This window comes from Neoarius graeffei, chromosome 18 (assembly GCF_027579695.1).
Source record: "Neoarius graeffei isolate fNeoGra1 chromosome 18, fNeoGra1.pri, whole genome shotgun sequence".
Taxonomy (NCBI): Eukaryota; Metazoa; Chordata; class Actinopteri; order Siluriformes; family Ariidae; genus Neoarius; species Neoarius graeffei.
Genome location: NC_083586.1, coordinates 67,802,770 through 67,823,261, shown reverse-complemented (window position 1 = coordinate 67,823,261; position 20,492 = coordinate 67,802,770). Strand labels below are relative to the sequence as shown.

At 42.3% G+C, this 20,492-nt stretch overlaps 1 protein-coding gene across 1 annotated transcript; it reads left to right on the top strand.

Moving 5' to 3' along the window:
• Positions 1–837: 837 nt before the first annotated feature.
• Positions 838–19,543, top strand: olfm2b (olfactomedin 2b). The gene is made up of 7 exons (XM_060899618.1): positions 838–978; positions 1,730–1,879; positions 7,304–7,459; positions 7,864–8,080; positions 8,585–8,691; positions 8,782–8,896; positions 18,981–19,543. The coding sequence occupies exons 1-7, from the start codon at positions 838–840 to the stop codon at positions 19,541–19,543; spliced, it is 1,449 nt and encodes a 482-aa protein (XP_060755601.1).
• Positions 19,544–20,492: the final 949 nt, after the last annotated feature.

Here is a 20,492-nt window from a genome sequence, read left to right as displayed (position 1 = left end):
GAGGACCAGCAAGTCTGTCTTTGCACTTGTTCTCTCTGTTTTTCTCAAAAGCCTTGTGTTTTATTTGATAATATTTATTTAATATTTTACAATAATTTAAAAAAATTAAAGACATTAAGAAGACACACTTCTTTCTGAGGAATAGGATATAATCTTTATAACATAACATACACATTTTTCCTGTTGATGAAGTGGATTCACTGCAGTTTGGAAGGATCTGTTTTGCAGTTTACTGGAGGGAATTAATCTGTTCAAATTTTTGGAAAAATAATTAACGACATTTTTCAGATTTTGTTTGTTTGTTTGTTTTATTGAATATTTAGCAGTTTGAAACCTCAGTGGATATTTTTTAAAATTGCATTTAGTCAGGAGTGCATTTGCATTTCTAACATCACATTAAATAAAATCTGAATAATTTTTTGTTTTTAATTTTTCATTGGTGAACTTTTTTCCTGCATGTTTCCCGCTGTGATCTCACGCAGTGTTTCAGGAATATTTCACAACTCGTTCTTGTTAGTCTTTCATTAGCATTTTGACTTTGATTTGAAAAATTTTACAGCGTTTTTTGAATTACTGCTGTTATTCACCAAAAGATGTGAATTTTTTTTTTATGTTAATCAAACCCTTTGAGTAAAACTTTTTTCCATTAGAAAATACTTTGGAATATTGTTCTTCCTTTTTCTTCTTTAGTTACTTTTTGTTTTCATATTTAAACAATATAAACCTTCTCTTTTTCTTGAAAGGGGGATTTTCTCCCAGACTGTTATTTTTTAAAGTTTTTCTCTGACACTGTGTGTGCTGCTCCTGTGTCCCTGGGCGTGGTTGTGTTGTGTAATGATGACTGTTCCCCTGATGAAGATGGGGCTGGTGCTCAGTACCATGGCCATGCTGACCAACTGGATGTCTCAGACGCTCCCCAAACTCGTAGGACTCGATCAGACGGCGGCTCGTCCAGGAACCTCAGAGAAGTTCATCAGCGTATGTGTTCCTCCTGAAGTATCACAACACACACACACACACACACACACACACACTTCTGCTGCATTAGTGAACTTCAGAGCTGATAAACTGTCAGTAATTACAGTACAATTACACAGGAATTAACACGCAGTTTGTTTAAATATTCATGTTTACCAATAAAAACTAATAGTATTTATTTATGTATTTATTAATATTTAAACCTCAAGACCTCGAGTTCATCAGATAAATAACACAGTGGATTCTGATCAGCATTTCTTCTCACTCTCGCCTTCATATATCATTTTATAGGATGATTGTGTGTGTGTGTGTGTGTGTGTGGGAGGACAGTGTATGTTGGTCAGCAGGATGTGAGGACTTTTTGAGTGGGAGGTTTGTTTTTTGTTCCAGTTACACACACACACATAGGGGAGATGGGAACAGATGGAGAGGTATGGGGGGCAGCCTGTTAATTAAAGAGCTCTACAGAGAGAGAGAGAGAACAAATTAGTGAATTTTACAAGGAAAGTTTGCTCAGATTTGCAGAAAAAAACCAGATTGTTTCGTTTTTTTTCCCATTGTAGGCCGACTTTAATTCCCTGTTTTTGTTTATTTATTAATATCCTTTTGTTGCCTGTGTCTCCTGTGACTGATATTTGGAAAATTCTCATTTTTAATCCTTCCCTCTGCGTGTGTGTGTGTGTGTGTGTGTGTGTGTGTGTGTGTGTGTGTGTGTGTGCGCGTATGTGTGTATACATGTGTGTGTCTGCAGGTGGTGTATCCGGGGCAGGACGAAGGCTGGCAGGTCTTTGGTTCTGTATCAGATTTAGGAGGGAAGTGTGTGTGTTCACTCCTCGCCCCCCCACCGAACCACTGCCGGAAAGACCCAGGACACACTCGCCTTCGCCAAATCACTGAGCACGTGGGTCTCCTCCAGAACACCTCACGATGACGCTTACAGCACGCATCACACACACTCTAAAAATAATTCAGGGCCACCACCTAAATCTTACACCACACCAGAAATCACACACATCACTTCTTTTTTATGATTTTCATTTTATTTTATTTCAACAGACTCTCACCTGCTGGCCACTTTATTAGGAACACCCCTACATCCCCCTGCTGTTTTCTGCAGTTCTCTAATCAGCCATTACCTTGACATAAAATCCCACAGATACAAATCAAGAGCTTCAGTTAAAGTTCACAATGTTCAAACATCAGAACGGGAAAAATTGTGATCTCACAGTGTGACTTTCTCTCACTGTGGTCTGGGTGTTGGTTTGAGCCAGATGGTGGTTTGAGTATTTCAGAAGCTGCTGATCTCCTGGGGTTTTCACACACAACAGTCTCTAGAGTTTACACAGAATGGTGCAGAAAACAAAAAACACTGAGTGAGTGAGCGACAGTTCTGTGGGTGGAAACAAACGCCTTGTTGATACGAGAGGGTCAGAGGGAAATGGACAGATTGGTTTGAGCTTTTTTCCCAGGAAGGATATAGTAACTCATATAATCACTCTTTCCAACCGTGGTGAGCAGAAAAGCATCTCAGCATGAAACAGCAGAACAACACATTGGGTTCCACTCCTGCAGCCAAGAACAGGGATCTTGGAACCAACAACACGTTCCTATTAAAGTGGCTGGTGTGTGTGTATGTAAAACCAACACAGGTACTTGTCATATCTTGCTTTTTAAGCCACACCCCCTGTGATGCATGGGGGAATGAGAGCCCAAAAATAAGCATTTTTAACAAAAATGACAATGTAAATAGGTCTTTTATATTATTCATTTAATTTTTTTTAATTTATAAGATTAAAGCGAATGATGTCTGTGTTTGTGATGCAGTCGTGCTATCATACTACTCTTTAAAATATTAAAAATACACTTTCAGTTTAGTTTTTTTTGCCTCCCATATATATAGATCTCGCACTGTTGTGTTAAAGAAACATTACTTTTTATTCGCTAAAATGTATTAATGCACCGACTGTCATATGATCCCCCATCCACCAGGGGGCAGTGTCGTATCAATAGTTTGCGCTAGCAGCAGTGGTGCAAATTGTTTCACTCAGGACCTTATTATTCTCATCTCATCTCATTATCTGTAGCCGCTTTATCCTGTTCTACAGGGTCGCAGGCAAGCTGGAGCCTATCCCAGCTGACTACGGGTGAAAGGCGGGGTTCACCCTGGACAAGTCGCCAGGTCATCACAGGGCTGACACATAGACACAGACAACCATTCACACTCACATTCACACCTACGCTCAATTTAGAGTCACCAGTTAACCTAACCTGCATGTCTTTGGACTGTGGGGAAAACCGGAGCACCCGGAGGAAACCCACATGGACACGTGGAGAACATGCAAACTCCGCACAGAAAGGCCCTCGCCAGCCACGGGGCTCGAACCCAGACCTTCTTGCTGTGAGGCGACAGCGCTAACCACTACACCACCGTGCCAACAACATTATTATTATTATTATCCTAACTTTTTAGGTCACTATTTCTCCCTCAGTTTTCAACCAATTATCACCAAATTTCGCATGAAGAATACCTCTGGGCTGAATTAAGTTGCTATGACTTTTGATGCTGATCTGGATCACCGAACCAGAATTATCCATGACAAATGGGCTTTTTTTTCAATCACTTAAAACTCTGTCAATTTTCATGATTTTTTGATCGTTTTTTAAATTTTGTTCAGCAAAATGACCTTCACCTTGACCTTCAATTGTCAAAGGTCAGCTAGCACAAATTACTGTGACTTTAGGGCGCTTTCACACCACTAGTTCGATTATTTGGTCTGCACCAGGCAGTAAAATTGTTACATTGTAGCATACAGACTGTGTGTGGTCCGCGTTCACACATGCAAATGAACCAAATTGGTCTGAATGACGTTTCGTCATCTTCCGGTGGAAATAAGTGCCAATTTGGACTTTCACAATGGAGTGACACGTTCGCACACTGTTTCTTGTGCTGGTCCTTGCTTTTTATATCGTCAACATTACCCATTTCTGGCAAAATATCCAGTTCCGGAATGAGTTGCGGCTGCAGCTGGAGAACAATCTTCGGATATACTGGATTCACCGAAGGCGTATAGCGCGTCATTTCAGGCAGAGGAGACGCGCTATTTTCACCAATGCTGTCCTGCTGATGATGAGACAAGCACCTTTCCAAAGATCCACAAGGTAGGCTATAGTCTGTTAGCCTGTTCTCCCCTGTGTTTGCATCTGTAAGTGCCTGCACCCTGACACAGCTGAAACATCTGCACTGTTGTAATGTCAAATTTAATTGAAACTCCTGAGTTGGTCCAGGTTCGTGTTCTCACCAGAGGGACCACACCAGAGGTTGACATTTGGTGCGGAATCAAGCGGACCGAGACCACCCCTTTTTGGAGGTCTCGGTCCGCTTGATTTAGTGCACACCCGAGTGCGATTGATGCTTTCACACCGATGAAAACGAACCGAACTAAGAGCTTTTGGTTTGAATGGACTGTTTAGTGCGCACCAACTATTGTTGGTGTGAAAGCACCCTTAGTCACAGTCTTTATCTAGTTCACAATTTTCATTTAAAAGAGTGAGAAAGTGCAGTTTAAGACCACTGCGAATGGAGTGTTTCAGTTTTCTTTCTGGGGAACCTCTGAGAGTTTCTGTGTTGAACCCAACATTAAAGTGCTTTTCCCATCAGAAAGAGTTCAAATAAAACTTTTTCGGAAGCTTTGGACCATTAATTATTCAACAAACCCTGAAGAAACCTTAAATATCCCTTATTACTAACCCCTTATGGATTAAATACCCCTTTTCCACCAAAGCAGCTCGAGGGCAGTGCTTAATTTCTAACCAGTTCTTCACAGTTTGACAGCCAAAGAACCGAACCAGCTCTCGGCCAGGAAACCTGGTTCTACCAACACAGAACTGCTTATGTCAGGGGATGAAGGCGGGATTATCATAAACCAACAAGACCAACTAAAACTTTGTGATGTCCATTTAAATAAAAACAGAGCTAGTGTAGCGTCTACTGTGACTAATCCAGTCTGTTTGTTGGTGTGTTTGGTGCAGAGACGTAGACAGATGTACACCATGATGTTAATAACATGCCTGTGGAAAATCAAACCGGTTCTTCGAAGGTTGCCAAGTTGAACCAACTCCAAATTGGCATGAGCACCAAGTTCCTATTGATGGAAAGGGGATATAAAACACCTTAAACCCATAAACTCTGATTTATCATCGACTTTCATGTTTTGCATTTCTCATCAGTTGATTGGAGCATTTGTCTTTCATACTGTGTGAAATTTTTACAGTGGTTTGATCTTTTATTCTGAAATTGTAATATGGAAAAGGTCAAAGGACGAGAACTTAACATGGACGGAGACAATATTTACAGCATTTTGCAGAAGCCTTTGCTCAAAGGAACTTACAGCAATGCTTTTGGAGACTAACAAACAAACAAAAAAAAACCCCAAAGCATTCTAGTTCACCAGGTCAAGGGCTGAGAGTACCATCAGTCTAAAGACCCTGCTGACGGTGTTTATATCACATAAACAACACAAGGATTAGTTTTTTAATAATAGATAAACAAAATGCTAATTGAGTTACTTGGTTAAGAGGTAGGTCTTTAGTATTTGTCTGAAGACAGTCCAGAGGAAGTTAATTTCTCCACCTGGGTTCCAGGACTAAGACGAGCCTTAATTCATGCCTTCCTCATACCCTGAGAGATTGTGGGACCCAGTGAGTCATGTTAGAGGATCAGAGTGAGTGTGGAGCTGAGCAGGATGTTCTAAATCTGAAACCAGAACTTGGGGAGACTGAAAACAAACTGCATTCTGGATCAGCTGCAGAGGCTGGATTAGTCGCAGAAGTCCAGTCTGAACATGACAAAGGACTGAAGAAACTCCTGAGAGACCTGTGTGGATGAAGATATAGCTGGATGCCCATGATGTTGTAAAGGAGAAACTTGTACAAGTTGAGAAGGAAAGCTGATCATCCATGTCAGGTGATGGATGGTGAAGTCTGAGAGTCCAGAGATGGGATGGTGGCTAGGTGTTTGGCAATGTTATAGGTGACAGAGTTTATACTGCTGATGATAGGTCTGAGTGGAGCTCCTTCCTTGTGAATCTTGGGGAGTCCGTATATGAGAGGAACGGCTTCCCCAGGGTACAATCTGTAGTACAGAGATCGGTTGATTGCTTGGTCTTTTTCTAGTTGTTGGAGGTAGCTAACAACTGGTAGGATCCCGCCTCAAGGTTTCATAGGCGGTTGTGTCACTGAGGAGACTGGTCATCTTTGAGTGGTAGTCCACTGTGTTTAGCACCACTGTGCATCTCCCTTTGTCAGCAGGAAGGATGGTGATGTTCCGGTCTCTTGTGACCCACACCAACAGGATGGCTCAACAACACCTTAGAATTGCTTTGCATCCATGAGAGGATAAATGCCTGATACTCCCTATGATAGCCCTTTTCCATCAAATCGGTTCCAGGGCTGGTTCGGGGCCAGTGCTTAGTTTGGAACTGGGTTTTCTGTTTCCACTGACAAAGAACTGTCTCTGGGCCAGAAAAAACAGTTCCAGGGTAGCACCAGCTCTTTGCTGGGCTAGAGGAAAGAACTGCTTACGTCAGTGGGGGGGGGGGGAGTTGTTAAGACCAACAACAATAGCAAGACAGCGAGAGGGCGACATTTTTAAATAAGCGACGAGATATCATGGATGCAGTAAAGCAACAGTCATCCATTATTGTTGTTGTTGCTTCTTCTTTGTGTTGTTGTTGCTTCGATGTTCACGCCAAGGTTTATGCAAATGCAGCGACATAACTGACGTATACAGTGACATAATGACGTGGCTCCCCTTAGCACCGCGAGCTATGGAAAAGCAAACTGGTTCTCAGCTGGTTCGCAAGTTGAACGAGTTGTGAACCAGCACCAGCACTGACCCTGAACCAGCCCTGGAACTGATTTGGTGGAAAAGGGGTATTGGTCAGACAGATCTGAAGAAGCCTTTCGGATGAGAGGTGAAATGTCTTCAAGAATCTTCAAGCAAGTCCAGTTGCTCTCTTTTACCACCCACAGTTTACTATGACCTGGATGACTGAGAATATTCACAGACAAGATCTTGACATGAAGATGCATCTCCAGGATATGTACAGCAGCTCAGTCTTGTTGATATTTAGTTTCAGATGGTGAGATCTGAGGAGAAATAGGTGTGTTGGACAGAGGAAAGGAGATGAGTGGAGTTTTATGAACATGGCAGTGGTATGAAAACCCACATGGAGATATGCTCACTGAGAGAGCAGGTACAGAGGATATGACCTCACTCACTGTGTGTGTGTGTGTGTGTGTGTGTGTGTGTGTGTGTGTGTGTTAGGTCCAGAATGTGTCTCAGTATTTGGAGATGTTGAATTGGCGAACATCTCAAGATCTGCAAATTATCAGAGACATGGAGAAGATGATCATCAGTGTGGAAATGAGAGTGAAGATCGCACTCAGTAACCCTCACACGGTCACTGATAAAGTTCTACAGGTACACACACACACACACACACACACACACACACACACACACACACACACTTCATTGCTTATACTTCATTCTAGTCCATAAATCACCTCTGAAATTCTATGAGCACATTTACCTCTGCTAACTTCAAATCTCTGGTTCTCCATAAAGGGTTTGAGAAACCAAAATCACAGGTCTCTGAGCTAACAGGTGTACCTGAAATCCAGAAGTGATTTGCGGTTTAAATTAACTAATTAACTTAATATGAACAGGCTAGCTAGTTTAGTTTAATATATAACTAACTAGCTAACTGTCACTAGTCTGGGATCCATCTTCAGGTAAACCAATAAACTAGTACACGAGAACATGTATTTGTGTGTGTGTGTGTGTGTGTGTGTGTGTGTGTGTGTGTGTGTGTGTGTGTGTAGGACCTGGAACAGCTTGTGCTGGACTGTGTTCTCCTGCGTGCTGTGTTGGCCCGGTTCAGGTCAGAGGTGTTGAAGATGGAGGTGTTGAAGCGGGAGATGGATCGCTTGAGCTCAAGCCTCACCCAGGAGCAGACATACACCTACAGCAGCATCCAACAGCTGGAGCAGAGGGCAATCCTGCTGCAGAACCGACTGCACGCTTGCGCTAGCTCACTTGGTATGTGGGGGAGGAGGGGGGAGGGTTTGGGCTATTTCCTGTTTGAGATAGCTAGCTAGAGTATTTTATTGATCCCTGAGGGAAATTGATTGAATCTTTGTCATAAGGAGGGTTTGGGTGTGTGTTCAGGTTTATGTACAAATGTGTGGGGCTTTTGATTGGTTGGAACGAAAGCCTGCAGCCACACCCTGGACCTTTTTCGTATAAGACTGGACACTCCAAGCACAGATCTGATTTATATGTATGCAGGGATTATGCATTCTGGACACACCTCTGTGAAGTCACTTGGTCAATCAACAGCTAGCTAATATAGCTAATAATTTTTCAAGTCTTACTAATCCAACTACTGACATCTAAGCGACAGTACATTTATTTGCAATGTTAGTTCAGTAATCTGACTTGTGACACCCTGGAGTTACTGCACACGGTGTTGGATTTGACCATAATGCAACAGCTAAGTTTCAGTAGTATACACAGGATGTGTGTGTGTGTGTGTGTTCTGAGGTTGCGGTAAGCTGATGGGAATCAGTAACCCGGTCACCATCAGGTCCTTTGGGTCCAGATTTGGGTCTTGGATGATGGACAGTATGATTTCCAGCTCTGATGAACGAGTAAGCTCCTCAGACTCACGTCGATCACAGAGTAAGAACACCTGATAGACCCTCCAGAACCTGTCTGTCTGTGTCTCTGTCTGTCTGTAGGTTTGGTCGATGGATGGATACTTTAAAGGAAAGCGTGTGTTTGAGTACAGGTCGCTAAGGGACTTCACTACAGGACACAACTTTGTCATGCATCAACTTCCTCATCCATGGGCAGGTAGGCAAAACACTCCGGGCTTTTTCTTCACACATCTGATATGACATGACATCGATATGCAAAAATGCAAAACATTCGTGTGTGCAATTTTCGCACACACAGCATCCACACTGAGTCTGATACGACTTTGTTAATATGTTGTGTTCTATTTCATGCTGGTTTTGCACCACCACTATCAGTAGGGTCCTGAGTGAATGATGGCGTCGTCTAGCAGTGATGAAGACTGTAAGTATCGACCTGCTCTCAGGGAAGAGAAAGGTTTGGTTACAAACAACGAGACCGTCAATGACGGCGTAGCTCACTCCGGCCCCGTCTAGTCCAGAAGGAACGATCTAAAGTGGGCCACCTTGCACAATAAATATTGCAAACTCTATACACTATATACAAGCTATATATAGAAGTGATATCCACCCTAGGAATACCGACCTATTTACCAGAAAGAATCCAAAATGGCGAGGAATTGACCATGAAGAAGTGATTTTTGTTGAACTGCTCATTAAGGCTTAATTAGTTCATAACTTCATTAATAATTGTAATGAAGCAAATTAGGGTAGAAGTTTTATGCATCCTAGGCAGACCTACCTTCATGCCAGAAAGAATCAAAATCGGTGAAGAATTGAGGGAGAAGAAGCGATTTTCATGAAATGTGGACAACACATGATGGGATAAACTCATCACCTGTCAGCCAGATGAGCTAATAATAACAGGAGAGTTTCATCATAACCTCATGAAAGGGTTAGAGCTGAGAGACAGGATGTTGAACAACGAGAAAGAAAGCAAAGTTCACGGTGTTCTGTGTTCACGGATGAAATATGAACAAGAGCAGAGCAAATAATTACCCTCGAGCAGGGAGTATTTGAGTAAGAGAGAGAGGAGGGAAACACTGCAAAATCTGAATGTGAAATGAATAAATACTGCTGTCTAATTGAAAGACCATGCGCTCGATTAAATAGGAATAAAACTCCAGAGAACTATCGCCGCTCAGCTCCAGGACATGAGAGACGCTGGTATATAGCGGAGACCCGCTGCTACATTCAAGGCCGGTTTGCCGTCTGTCTCCTGCGTCACCACGTGACCTCTGTTCCATACAATGTGATTGGTTTTGTTTTATTTTATTTTATTTATAAAGTGCATTTATATGTAATACTCTAAAGTGCTTGACAAAATACTATAAAAGATCCAATGAAAAAAATATATATATGAGTGATTCCACGCTTATGGGTACTGAAATGGGGACATGAACTTATTCACCTAAAACCATTTCTTTTTTTACCATCAGGTCACAAAACATGTAATCTTTAATGAATGATATGTTAAAAGATAACTTTAATTTTCTGAGATGTAATAAAAACATATTTATCTGCCAAAGTCAAGCCTATGAGTTCCAAAATGATGTCTGTTACATTACTTCTGTTACGATTGTCCATCTCGCGTCTGTTACAAATTAATTACAATCTAGCTATATACCATGTTAATCTTATTGCAAGAATGTGTATGTTTATTCTACTACACATGTTTATTAATTATATTTGCTAAAACATCACCTTCCTATGTTTCAAAAAGTAATTCTACATTGTTAAAATTGAGAATATATATGTCCACAACACTTCTGTTACGTTCTGACTTTGGCATATAAATATGTTTTTATTACATCTCAGAAAATTAAAGTTATCTTTTAACATATCATTCATTAAAGATTACATGTTTTGTGACCTGATGGTAAAAAAAAGAAATGGTTTTAGGTGAATTTTTAAAAATAAGTTCACGTCCCCATTTCAGTACCCATAAGCGTGGAATCACTCATATATATATATATATATATATATATATATATATATATATATATATATATTAGTGCTGTCAAAAATGTCACGTTATTAACGCGTTAACTTGACCCAATTTTAACGGCGATAATTTTTTTATCACGAGATTAACGGTTCAAAATGCAGCAGCTAGGGTTCTCACACGAACAAAAAGAACAGAGCACATTACTCCAATTCTAAGGTCCCTTCACTGGCTTCCAGTAAGCTACAGAATTGACTTTAAAGCATTGCTGCTGGTGTACAAATCTCTAAATGGTACAGGGCCCAATTACCTCTCTGATATGTTGCAGCGGCCGAACCCAATCAGATCTACCAGATCACAGCAGAAAAATTTACTGTTAAAACCTGTTGTTAAAACAAAGTGTGGTGAAGCAGCTTTTAGCTACTATGCAGTACAGCTATGGAACCAACTGCCAGAGGACATTAAAAATGCTCCTGCTGTTGGCAGCTTCAAATCTAGACTAAAGACCAAGCTGTTCTCAGATGCTTTCTGTTAAATAATTAATATTTTTATATTTTTTATAATCTTTACTTTCTCTGCATGTTTTAAATTTACTTTAACTTTATTCTATTTTATTCTGCTAGGTTTTTTTTCCCTTTCTCTTTCTTTTTCTCCTTTTTCTTTTTGGCATTTTAATATTTTATTTCTACTATTGTTTAATTCTTATTATTTTCTTTTAATTCTTTTAATTAATTATTTTAGAATAAAGATAAAATTATTTTATGTAATTTTATTTCTCTATTGTTTACTGTTTTTGTTTTTACTTCTGTAAAGCACATTGAACTGCCATTGTGTATGAAATGTGCTATATAAATAAACTTGCCTTGCCTTGCTCTGTGGCATGATGTAGGTTTTTCATAAGCTTTTGAAACTGCCAGGAACTTGGAACAGAGACTTTGGTTAGAAAACCGATAGCAGCTAGACTGTAATGCCACGCCCCGCACAGCCAGAGTCCTCTGCCTTCCCCCCAAGAACCAGTGCGGGCAGGGCGCGCTAGTAGAGATGGGATTTATGGCTCTTTGATGGGATCCGCATCTTTGTGATCCGTTCTTTGAAAAGAGCCGTTCAAAAGACTGACTAATTTGGCTTTTTTTAAATATTTATTCAGTTTTAAGAAGACGGCGTCTAAAGAAGCCAGATCCCTCTGAACTGTAAACTCAATGCTATCCCAGAAATCCTTCCTGTAATATGCAAATTTGGCCGCCTATGATTGGACAGCGCGATGCATCAACAGGCAGAAAGTGTAAAAGTACAAAATGTGTTAAGTGAGCTGAAACAGTAAAGATCAGATTCAATGCAATATTTATCAACGAACAACTTAAACTTAATATAATAGTGTACTTTATATTATAATCAAGCATGTCAAGCCTACCGTCACTGTGTAACCTGTCTCTCTTTAGTTGTAGACTAACTCAAACAGTAGATCATTTCACTCATGGTTCTCTTGCTAGCCCCGCTCCGGTGCTTGGCTTAGGTTTCACTTTGCAGTGGCTGTGTCAAGACGTGTTATGCTTTGCAATAAAAAAAAAACATTGGTACAAAGCAAGCCCATTCACTTTTTTATGCTGATAAGAGAATTACAATGTTTTTTTATGTGACAAAAATGTGCGATTAAATTACGATTAATCGCGAGTTAACTATGACAGTCGCGACATTAATCGCGATTAAATATTTTAATCGCTTGACAGCACTGATATATATATATATATATATATATATATATATATATATATATATATATATATATATATAGACACACACATATACATACATACATACTTAGTGCCCTGTCACACTACGACGTTCTCACCAGCGTTCGAGTAACGTGTTGCGAAACGCAGAGGAACGTCAAGAACGTTAGAAAAAAGTTACAAGAAAGTTAGACGAGCGTCGGCAAACGTTGGGGAATGTCGAGGGACGTCGGCGAATGCTGAGGGTGAAAAATAGTTTTGGGTGTGCACAAAAATTCAGGACGTTCTATCAAAACGCTACTTACACGTTAGAGGAACGTTACACGAAAGTTTGCGGGCGTTACTCGAACGTTACTCGAAAGTCAGGACGTTCCCTGGACGCTAGGCGGACGCCGGCCCATCAGGGTCGAGTGTCCAGCGCGTGCCTAGCGCTTGGGTAACGCTTGCCTAACGCCTGTGTAACGTCCATCGAACGTCTGTCCAGCGTGTCGCCAACGTTTTTCAGCGTTCGTCAGCGTTCGCCGAGCGTTCTTAACGCTCATGTAACGCTCTTTCAACATCTTTCTAACGTCTGTCAGCGTTCTGAATTTTTCCAGCGTCTGTGTAACGTCCATGTAGCATCCTTGTAACGCGCCTGTAACCTACTGGTAGCGTTCAGGAGCATTTGGCAGGCACTTGCCAGAAATATATTTAAAAGGGGCTTGCAGAGGCCACCGACAGTCCTGTTGGAACTTTCACAGAGTGAAGACTTCAGAACAATGACAGACCAAGAGAAACACCAGTATGCTGTTGCTGCTCTCATGCATCACAACAACCTCCTGCAGTTGGCATTGCACCAGGTTAAGATGTCCAAGGCAGAGTCAAAGAAGAAAAGGAAGAGGAGAGGGAGAAAGAGCTGGGTGAGACCCTGGATAGGAAGGCGACCACAGTTTGGTGTTTATGACAAGCTGATGGCTGAACTCCGAGCTGAAGACCAAGCCTCCTTCCACAACTTCCTGCGCATGCCAGCAGTGATGTTTGATGAGCTGAGACAGAGAGTTGGTCCCAGGATCACCAAGAAGGACACTCGCTTTAGACCGGCCCTCGACCCTGGTATGAAGCTGGCCCTGACTTTGCGACACCTTGCCTCTGGTGACAGCTATGCTTCGCAGAAGTTTGCCTGGAGAGTACCTCACAACACACAGTCACTGGTGGTCAGAGAGGTTTGCCATGCCATACTGGACGAGTACCTGGATGAGATGCTGACCTGCCCCAGTACGCCAGAAGAGTGGAAGGAAGTTGCTGACAGATTCTATCAGAGGTGGAACTTCCCCCATGTCCTGGGAGCACTAGATGGCAAGCATGTGGCCATTAGGTGTCCTGCAGAGAGTGGCTCCTTGTATTACAACTACAAGGGGTTCTATTCCATCGTGTTGCTGGCCCTTGTGGATTCTGACTACAAGTTCCTGTGGGCAGATCTTGGAGGCCTGGGATCAGCATCCGATGCCCAGATCTACAACTCCAGTGAGCTGAAACATGGAGCTGAAGAAGACCTGCTTGGGTTTCCACAGCCTATACCTCTCCCACAAGACACTACAGATGTTCCATACTTCTTCATTGGAGATGACGCCTTTGCCCTGAGAGCCTACATGATGAAGCCCTACAGTCTCCGTGGTCTATCACAGGAGGAGCGCATTTTCAACTACAGACTGTCGAGAGCCAGGAGGGTCGTGGAGAACGCCTTTGGGATCCTTGCCAACAGGTTCCAGGTGATTCTTGGCACTATGCAGCACAAGCCAGAGACTGTGAAGCTGATAGTGAAGACCTGCTTGGTCCTTCACAACTTGATGAGGGTCAGATATCCAACACTGCAGAACCAACAGCTGGACCAGCCAGAAGGTCCAGAAGAAGACTTTGTGCCTGGTGCCTGGAGAGATGGCTTCAATATGGAAGACACACAGGTTGTTGCAGGCCCCAACACTGCGACCAAAGAAGCCAAGAAGCAGAGGAACCTCATCAAGCACTGGGTCAACTCCTCAGCTGGGGCACTGGACTGGCAGGACAGGATGGTGTAGACCTGGACCCTAGTGTTGCAATGCAGAATGGACTTAATATAGACTATACTTTTTGGTAGACACAACTTTTAGAAACTGAAATATTGTATGTGTAACTTAATTACAATGACTTATTTGTCGATAACAGTAATAATAAAAGTAATTGTGTGTGTCATTTTGAAGTAATTATTTTTACTGATCGCCCTACTTTTTTAGCCAATCTGTTCTAGGCATGATCTCTTTTTCAATTATTTATTTTACTGAGTTCCCGGTCGACCCCTTTTCACGTAACCAAACGTATAAAACAGTATTAATAAATGTCATAGTTTTATTTTGTATTGTTTTATTCTTTTTCATTTTTTTAACTTTATTTTTTTGGGGGGGATTTTGTATTTTTTTATTATATTTTTTATTTTATTTTATATTTTACTTTTTTTTTTTTTTATTTTAAAATAAAAAGTAAACTAAAAAATAAAATAAAAAATAACAAAATAAAATAAAACATATACAATAAAAGAAAAATATAAAATAAAACATATACAATAAAAGAAAAATATAAAATAAAACATATACAATAAAAGAAAAATATAAAATAAAACATATACAATAAAAGAAAAATATAAAATAAAACATATACAATAAAAGAAAAATAAAAAATAAAAAATATATTTTACTTTTTATTTTATTTTTTATTTTATCTTTTATTTTATATTTTATTGTATATTTTTTATTTTACCTTTTATTTTTTATTTTATCTTTTATTTTATTTTATATTTTTTTTTACTTATTTTAATTTTAATTTTTTATTTTTTTTTTCATTATTTTTTTTGGGGGGACAATATTAAAAACAAGAAATTGAAAGTTTCACGCAAGAACCAGGCAAAGTTCAAACTATGTACAACATTTATTTACAGATTCCTAAACAAAAAGTTCTACGAGTCAGTCTCTGGGTCCACTGGTGGCTGTGGAGTGTTGAGCGTGTCAGTCAGAGAGGTAGCCGTGGACGGGGTGGCAACTGGACCTGGACTGTCCAGGGTGCTGAACAAGTCGCTGACACTGGCTGCTGTAGACACTCCGGTGGGGAACACGGTAACGTCCGTGGCGGCACAAGTGACAACCAGGGCTGGAGAGCTGCTGCCTTGGTTGCTCTGGTCCATGGTGTGTCTGGCAGAGCTGATGGCCGTAGAGACGGAGGCATGGGTGGTGGCTGGTGCTGTCAGCGTGTGGAAGACGGGAGAGTTCCTACTCTGTTGCTGGAAGAACCTCTGTGGCTGGTAGTAGGAGTGAGGCTGCTGGAAGGACGAGTGAGGCTGCTGGAAGGACGAGTGAGGCTGCTGGAAGGACGAGTGAGGCTGCTGGAAGGACGAGTGAGGCTGCTGCTGGTGGTATCTGGCCATCCACTCCCTGGTCTGTGACTGCCAAGGAGTGCCAGTGGGCGGGTTGTCATGCCACTGGCTAGGGTCCGGCTGAAACATGTCGCTCTGGGCTTGCCTGGTGGTTGTGATGCCAGGAGGGGGGGGCCGACCGACATGTAGCTGAGAAGGTAGGCAGGTCCTCCTCTTCCTCTTCAGTGTCTTCATCCATCAGCCGCGTGAGGATCATGTTGATACTGGCCCTGGCCTTCTTGAACTTCCGGCTCGACATTGTGAGAAGGCTGTCCCTCACGTAGTTCGCAAAGGTTGACTCAGGGGTCACTGCTGGAGGCTGGAACAAACCCTTGAGTATAGCCTCTGACTCCTTGACCTTCTCCTGCAGGGTAGCCAACACGTCATCCTCAGTGGTGGTATCCTCATCCTGTCCAGATCGTCCGGGCCTCTTGGAACTGCTGCTGCTGGAGGCTGCTGTGGCAGGTGTGGAAGATCTGGAAGGTATGGCAGCACACTCCGTGATAGAAGGTCCAGATACCGGTAAATCCTCCTGGACAGTTGCTGCAGCTGAGGCTCTGCTGGGTAGGATGGGCTTGGCTGGCTCCGGTCTGTGTCGCACTACCTCCTGCAGGAACCTGAAGTTGTTGAGCACCCACTCGTCCCTCTCTGTTCTTCTTGGGGCACCGTCACCGCTCTTGTGTTTCAGGAGTCTGGTGTTCTTATCCCGCAGTGACCGGAACCAGCCCTTCAAGTGCTTCACCGTCTTCTGCATCTTCTCTGCCTGGGCCTCCCACAACTTCTCCTTGTTTGTGATCTTGTGGTAAGCCTGGAGCTTAGAGTCCCACAATGTCCGGTTCTCTTGTAACCACTCGACCATGATGGCCTCATCAGATTCAGAGAGGCTGTAATTTATCCTGTCACTCTTCTTCCTCTTGCCTCTGTCCTGTGAGGAGGCTGCTGACAAGCTTCTGGAGGAGGAGGAGGAGCAGCTAGACCCTGGAGACCCTGGAGAGGCTGGAGATGGCGACTGGGACCTGGAGGGGGTGATTGTTGCCCTCTTGTTCTTCGGCTGCTTCTGCTGCTGGCTGCCTGCTGGCTGGCTGTCAGCCTCGCTTTCAACAGGAGGGGGATGGACCTCTGCAGTGATGGAAACTACCTCCTGGCTGGGAGAGGATGCTGCTCGTTGGCCCCTGCTGCTGCCCCGACCTCTGCTGCTGGCCCTCTTGCTCTTGGGAGGCATACTTCTTTTCTTTCGTTCGTTCTTCGTTTTGCGATGTTGACTGCGCGGTGGTTGAAATGGAAGTGATGCACTCTGGCCAAAAGCCCCCCCTTTTATACTGCGCGTCCAGCCGCAGGTTGGCGAAACGTCACAGGAACGTCACACAAACGCTCCACGCGTTACTCGAACACTACAGGAACGCTAGGCAGACGCTGTGGAAACGTCGAGAACGTCAGCTAGACGCTGGACAAACGTCGAGAACGTTACCTGGACGCAAGGCAGACGCTACCCAAACGCTATGATAACGCTATCAAAGCGCTGTGGACGCTATGAGAACGCTAGGTTTTGCTGCTATTTTGGACCACAAACGTCGCCTGACACTGAGGGAACGTTGGCTGAGCGTTACCCAAGCGTTACAAGAACGTTACAACATCGTTGACCTAGAAACTTAATTTGAAGAACGTCGACGTTCCCCGGCGTTTCTCAAATTTTTAAAAACGCAACCAAACGTCGAACAAAACGCTATAGTGTGACAGGGCCCATACATGTACATACATAATCTTCAAAACGTTCTTGAAAAAATAATAATAAAACTATAAATTATACAAAATTCTAAACAACATTAAAAAAATGTTTAGAAAAAGACACAAATATCATTGTTGCCACATGATATTTGTAGGGAGGAAAAAAAACAAAACAAAAAAAACCCCATTGACTAAAAAAACTTCCAAAAGCCACATAAAATAACGTTGTTGCCAACAAGTCATTCTAACTATTCTGACTAAATAAATATGTCTAAGTGTTTCTTAAATAACTCAAAGTCAGGTTCAAAATGAAGAGCATCTGGTAGTTCATTCCACAGTGTTGGTGATGAGTCACTAAAACTTCAATCAACAAATGTCGTCCTCTTTACATTAGGAGCTTTGAGGTAGTTCTTGTCATCAGCTCTAGTTCCCTTGTTACAGTGATTACAAATAAGTTCCATAAGTGGGAGCAATGCCATGGATGCATTGAAACGTTAGCAATAAGATCTTAAATTCAATACATCTTCTAATAGATAACCAGTGCAGTTCACGCAGGACTGGGGTTATGTGTTCATACTTCTTGGGCCATGTTACCAACCTTGCAGCAGTCTTCTGAACAGCTGGCTGCATGTACAACATAAACAACTTGAGGCCCAGCACTGAACCCTGAGGGGCACCATGTCTAAGGCCTTTAGGCTCAGACAATTCTCCACCACCTGCAACTCTGAACCATCTTTCCATCAAATAAGAGGAGAACCATTGGAGGAACTTCCCAGTGATACCTAAACGATGTTCGAGTCGATGCAGTAGAATGCCATGGTCAGTGGTGTCAAAAGCAGTCTCGATCCAATACCTATGAAGATTTTCAAGCAGCATCTGTTGTCACTCCTTCCAGTCATTACCAAAGTTCTCAATCTGTTGCTTGATGAAGCCACCATGCTGGCTCCCTTTAAAGAAGCTGTTTTAACACCAATATCTTTGAACTCAGAGGATTTAAAGAACTTTAGACCTGTGTTTAATCTCAATTATTGGTTGATGTGTTTATTCGCAGTGCAAAAGCTCAAAAAAATTGAACTTGGTGTGAAAAATATATATATCACTTTTTTGTCATGTAATATTCACGTTCTGTGTGTGAGTACTCATGACAAAAACAACAGTTCAAAAAAATCTATCAATGTGCAAATTAACTGAAGAAAAAAAAATGCCCCTGATGTGTAAAGGCCTTAACACTGTCGTGGTGGGCATGAAGACACGAGTGGATCAGCTACAGTAGCATTGTTCTGGTTTTACACACCCACTTTTTCACTACTGCGGTAATCACAGCCAATCAGAAACCGAACGTGATGAAGGCTGGATATTAACACAGATTGTTCATGAAAAACAGTTATCTTGTATCTATCATTTTTTCTCTCCCTCTCTCTCTCAGGTACAGGTCATGTGGTGTATAACGGCTCTCTCTACTACAACAAACACCAGACGAACGTTATTGTGCGTTATCACCTGTTCTCTCGCAGTGTGCTCATACAGCGTACACTCTCTCAGGCTGCTTACAACAACACCTTCCCGTACTCTTGGGGCGGATCCTCTGACATTGACCTCATGGCAGATGAGAGCGGTCTCTGGGCGGTCTACACCAACCTGATGCATGGGGGGAACATGGTGCTGAGCCGCCTGGACCCTGTTACACTGGACTTGGTCCAGTCCTGGGATACTGGTTTCCCCAAGCGTAGTGCCGGAGAGGCTTTCATCGTCTGTGGCTCACTCTACGTCACCGACTCGCATCTGCACGGAGCCAAGATCCACTTCATCTACCACACGGACACCCAAATGTATGAGTACACACACATCCCATTCCACAACCAATACTCACACATTTCCATGATGGACTACAATCCCCGAGAGAAGGCGCTGTACGCGTGGAACAACGGACACCAGGTCATCTACAACGTCACTCTCCGGCAAGAGGTCAAGACCTTCACAGAGGTGTAGGTAAGAAAGAAGAGAAGAGAGCAAGGATGAGAGGAGGGAAAGAAGGAAGGAAGGGAGGAACTAGAGAAGGAAGAATGGAGAGGAATAGGCAAGGGGCGAAGAAAGGAAGGGAGGATGGAATGATGGAAAATATTTCAGGAGGGTTCAAAGCTGGATGGTTGGAGAATGGATGGAAGGAAGGAAGAGAGGAAGGTCTGAAAGAAGGCATTAGGGGAAGACAGAATGTATTTCATCTTTATTTTATTATTCTACTTTCATCGATTAGAGTTAAGTCATGGGATAGTGATAAACGTTCCATGGAAAAGTGATCTAACAGATCTACAGGCTAGAGAACTAGAACAAGGAGATGTGAACCAGAACCAGAACCAGAACTGGAGGAATTAGAATGGAGGAAAATAATGGGAACCAGGAGAATAACAAAATTTCTGGAAATTCAGTAAGATCAAGCAGAAACATCAAAACCACAGCAGTGAGGAAAATGATCAAAAGTAGAGGAATAAGGAGAAGTGGAGAGATGAGGAGGAGAACCAAAGGAACTAGAAAATTAGTGAAGTTCAGGATTTTGTGACAACGGAATGTAATTTTGTCCATCTCTCTTTCTCTCTCTCTCTCTCTCTCTCTCTCTCTCTCTCTGTGTGTATAAATAAAATCAATGTCGCTTTGTAATCATGTAAAAACATCAGCATCACAGCTGGACTCAATTACTGTCTGCATGGACTTCAGATTCGACATGTATGGAATGAATATTAAAGTGTGAAATAATCTTATGTGAGTTTTATTTGTCTAAAGAATTCCCTTTCTGAGTAAAAACAATAAATAGAACACACAGATGAATATTACATCTAAAAGCTGAAGAACAAAAACATAAAGGACGCTTTCACACGTCTCATCCTGAACCCACGCGGTGTTTATTAAAGCAGCATGTGATGTTCAACTGTGATTTAAACAC

Coding starts and splice junctions, on each gene's coding strand:
- olfm2b (XM_060899618.1), top strand. CDS start 838: ATGACTGTTCCCCTGATGAAGATGGGGCTGGTGCTCAGTACCATGGCC. Junction 979..1,729: donor CCTCAGAGAAGTTCATCAGC/GTATGTGTTCCT, acceptor GTGTGTCTGCAG/GTGGTGTATCCGGGGCAGGA. Junction 7,460..7,863: donor TCACTGATAAAGTTCTACAG/GTACACACACAC, acceptor GTGTGTGTGTAG/GACCTGGAACAGCTTGTGCT.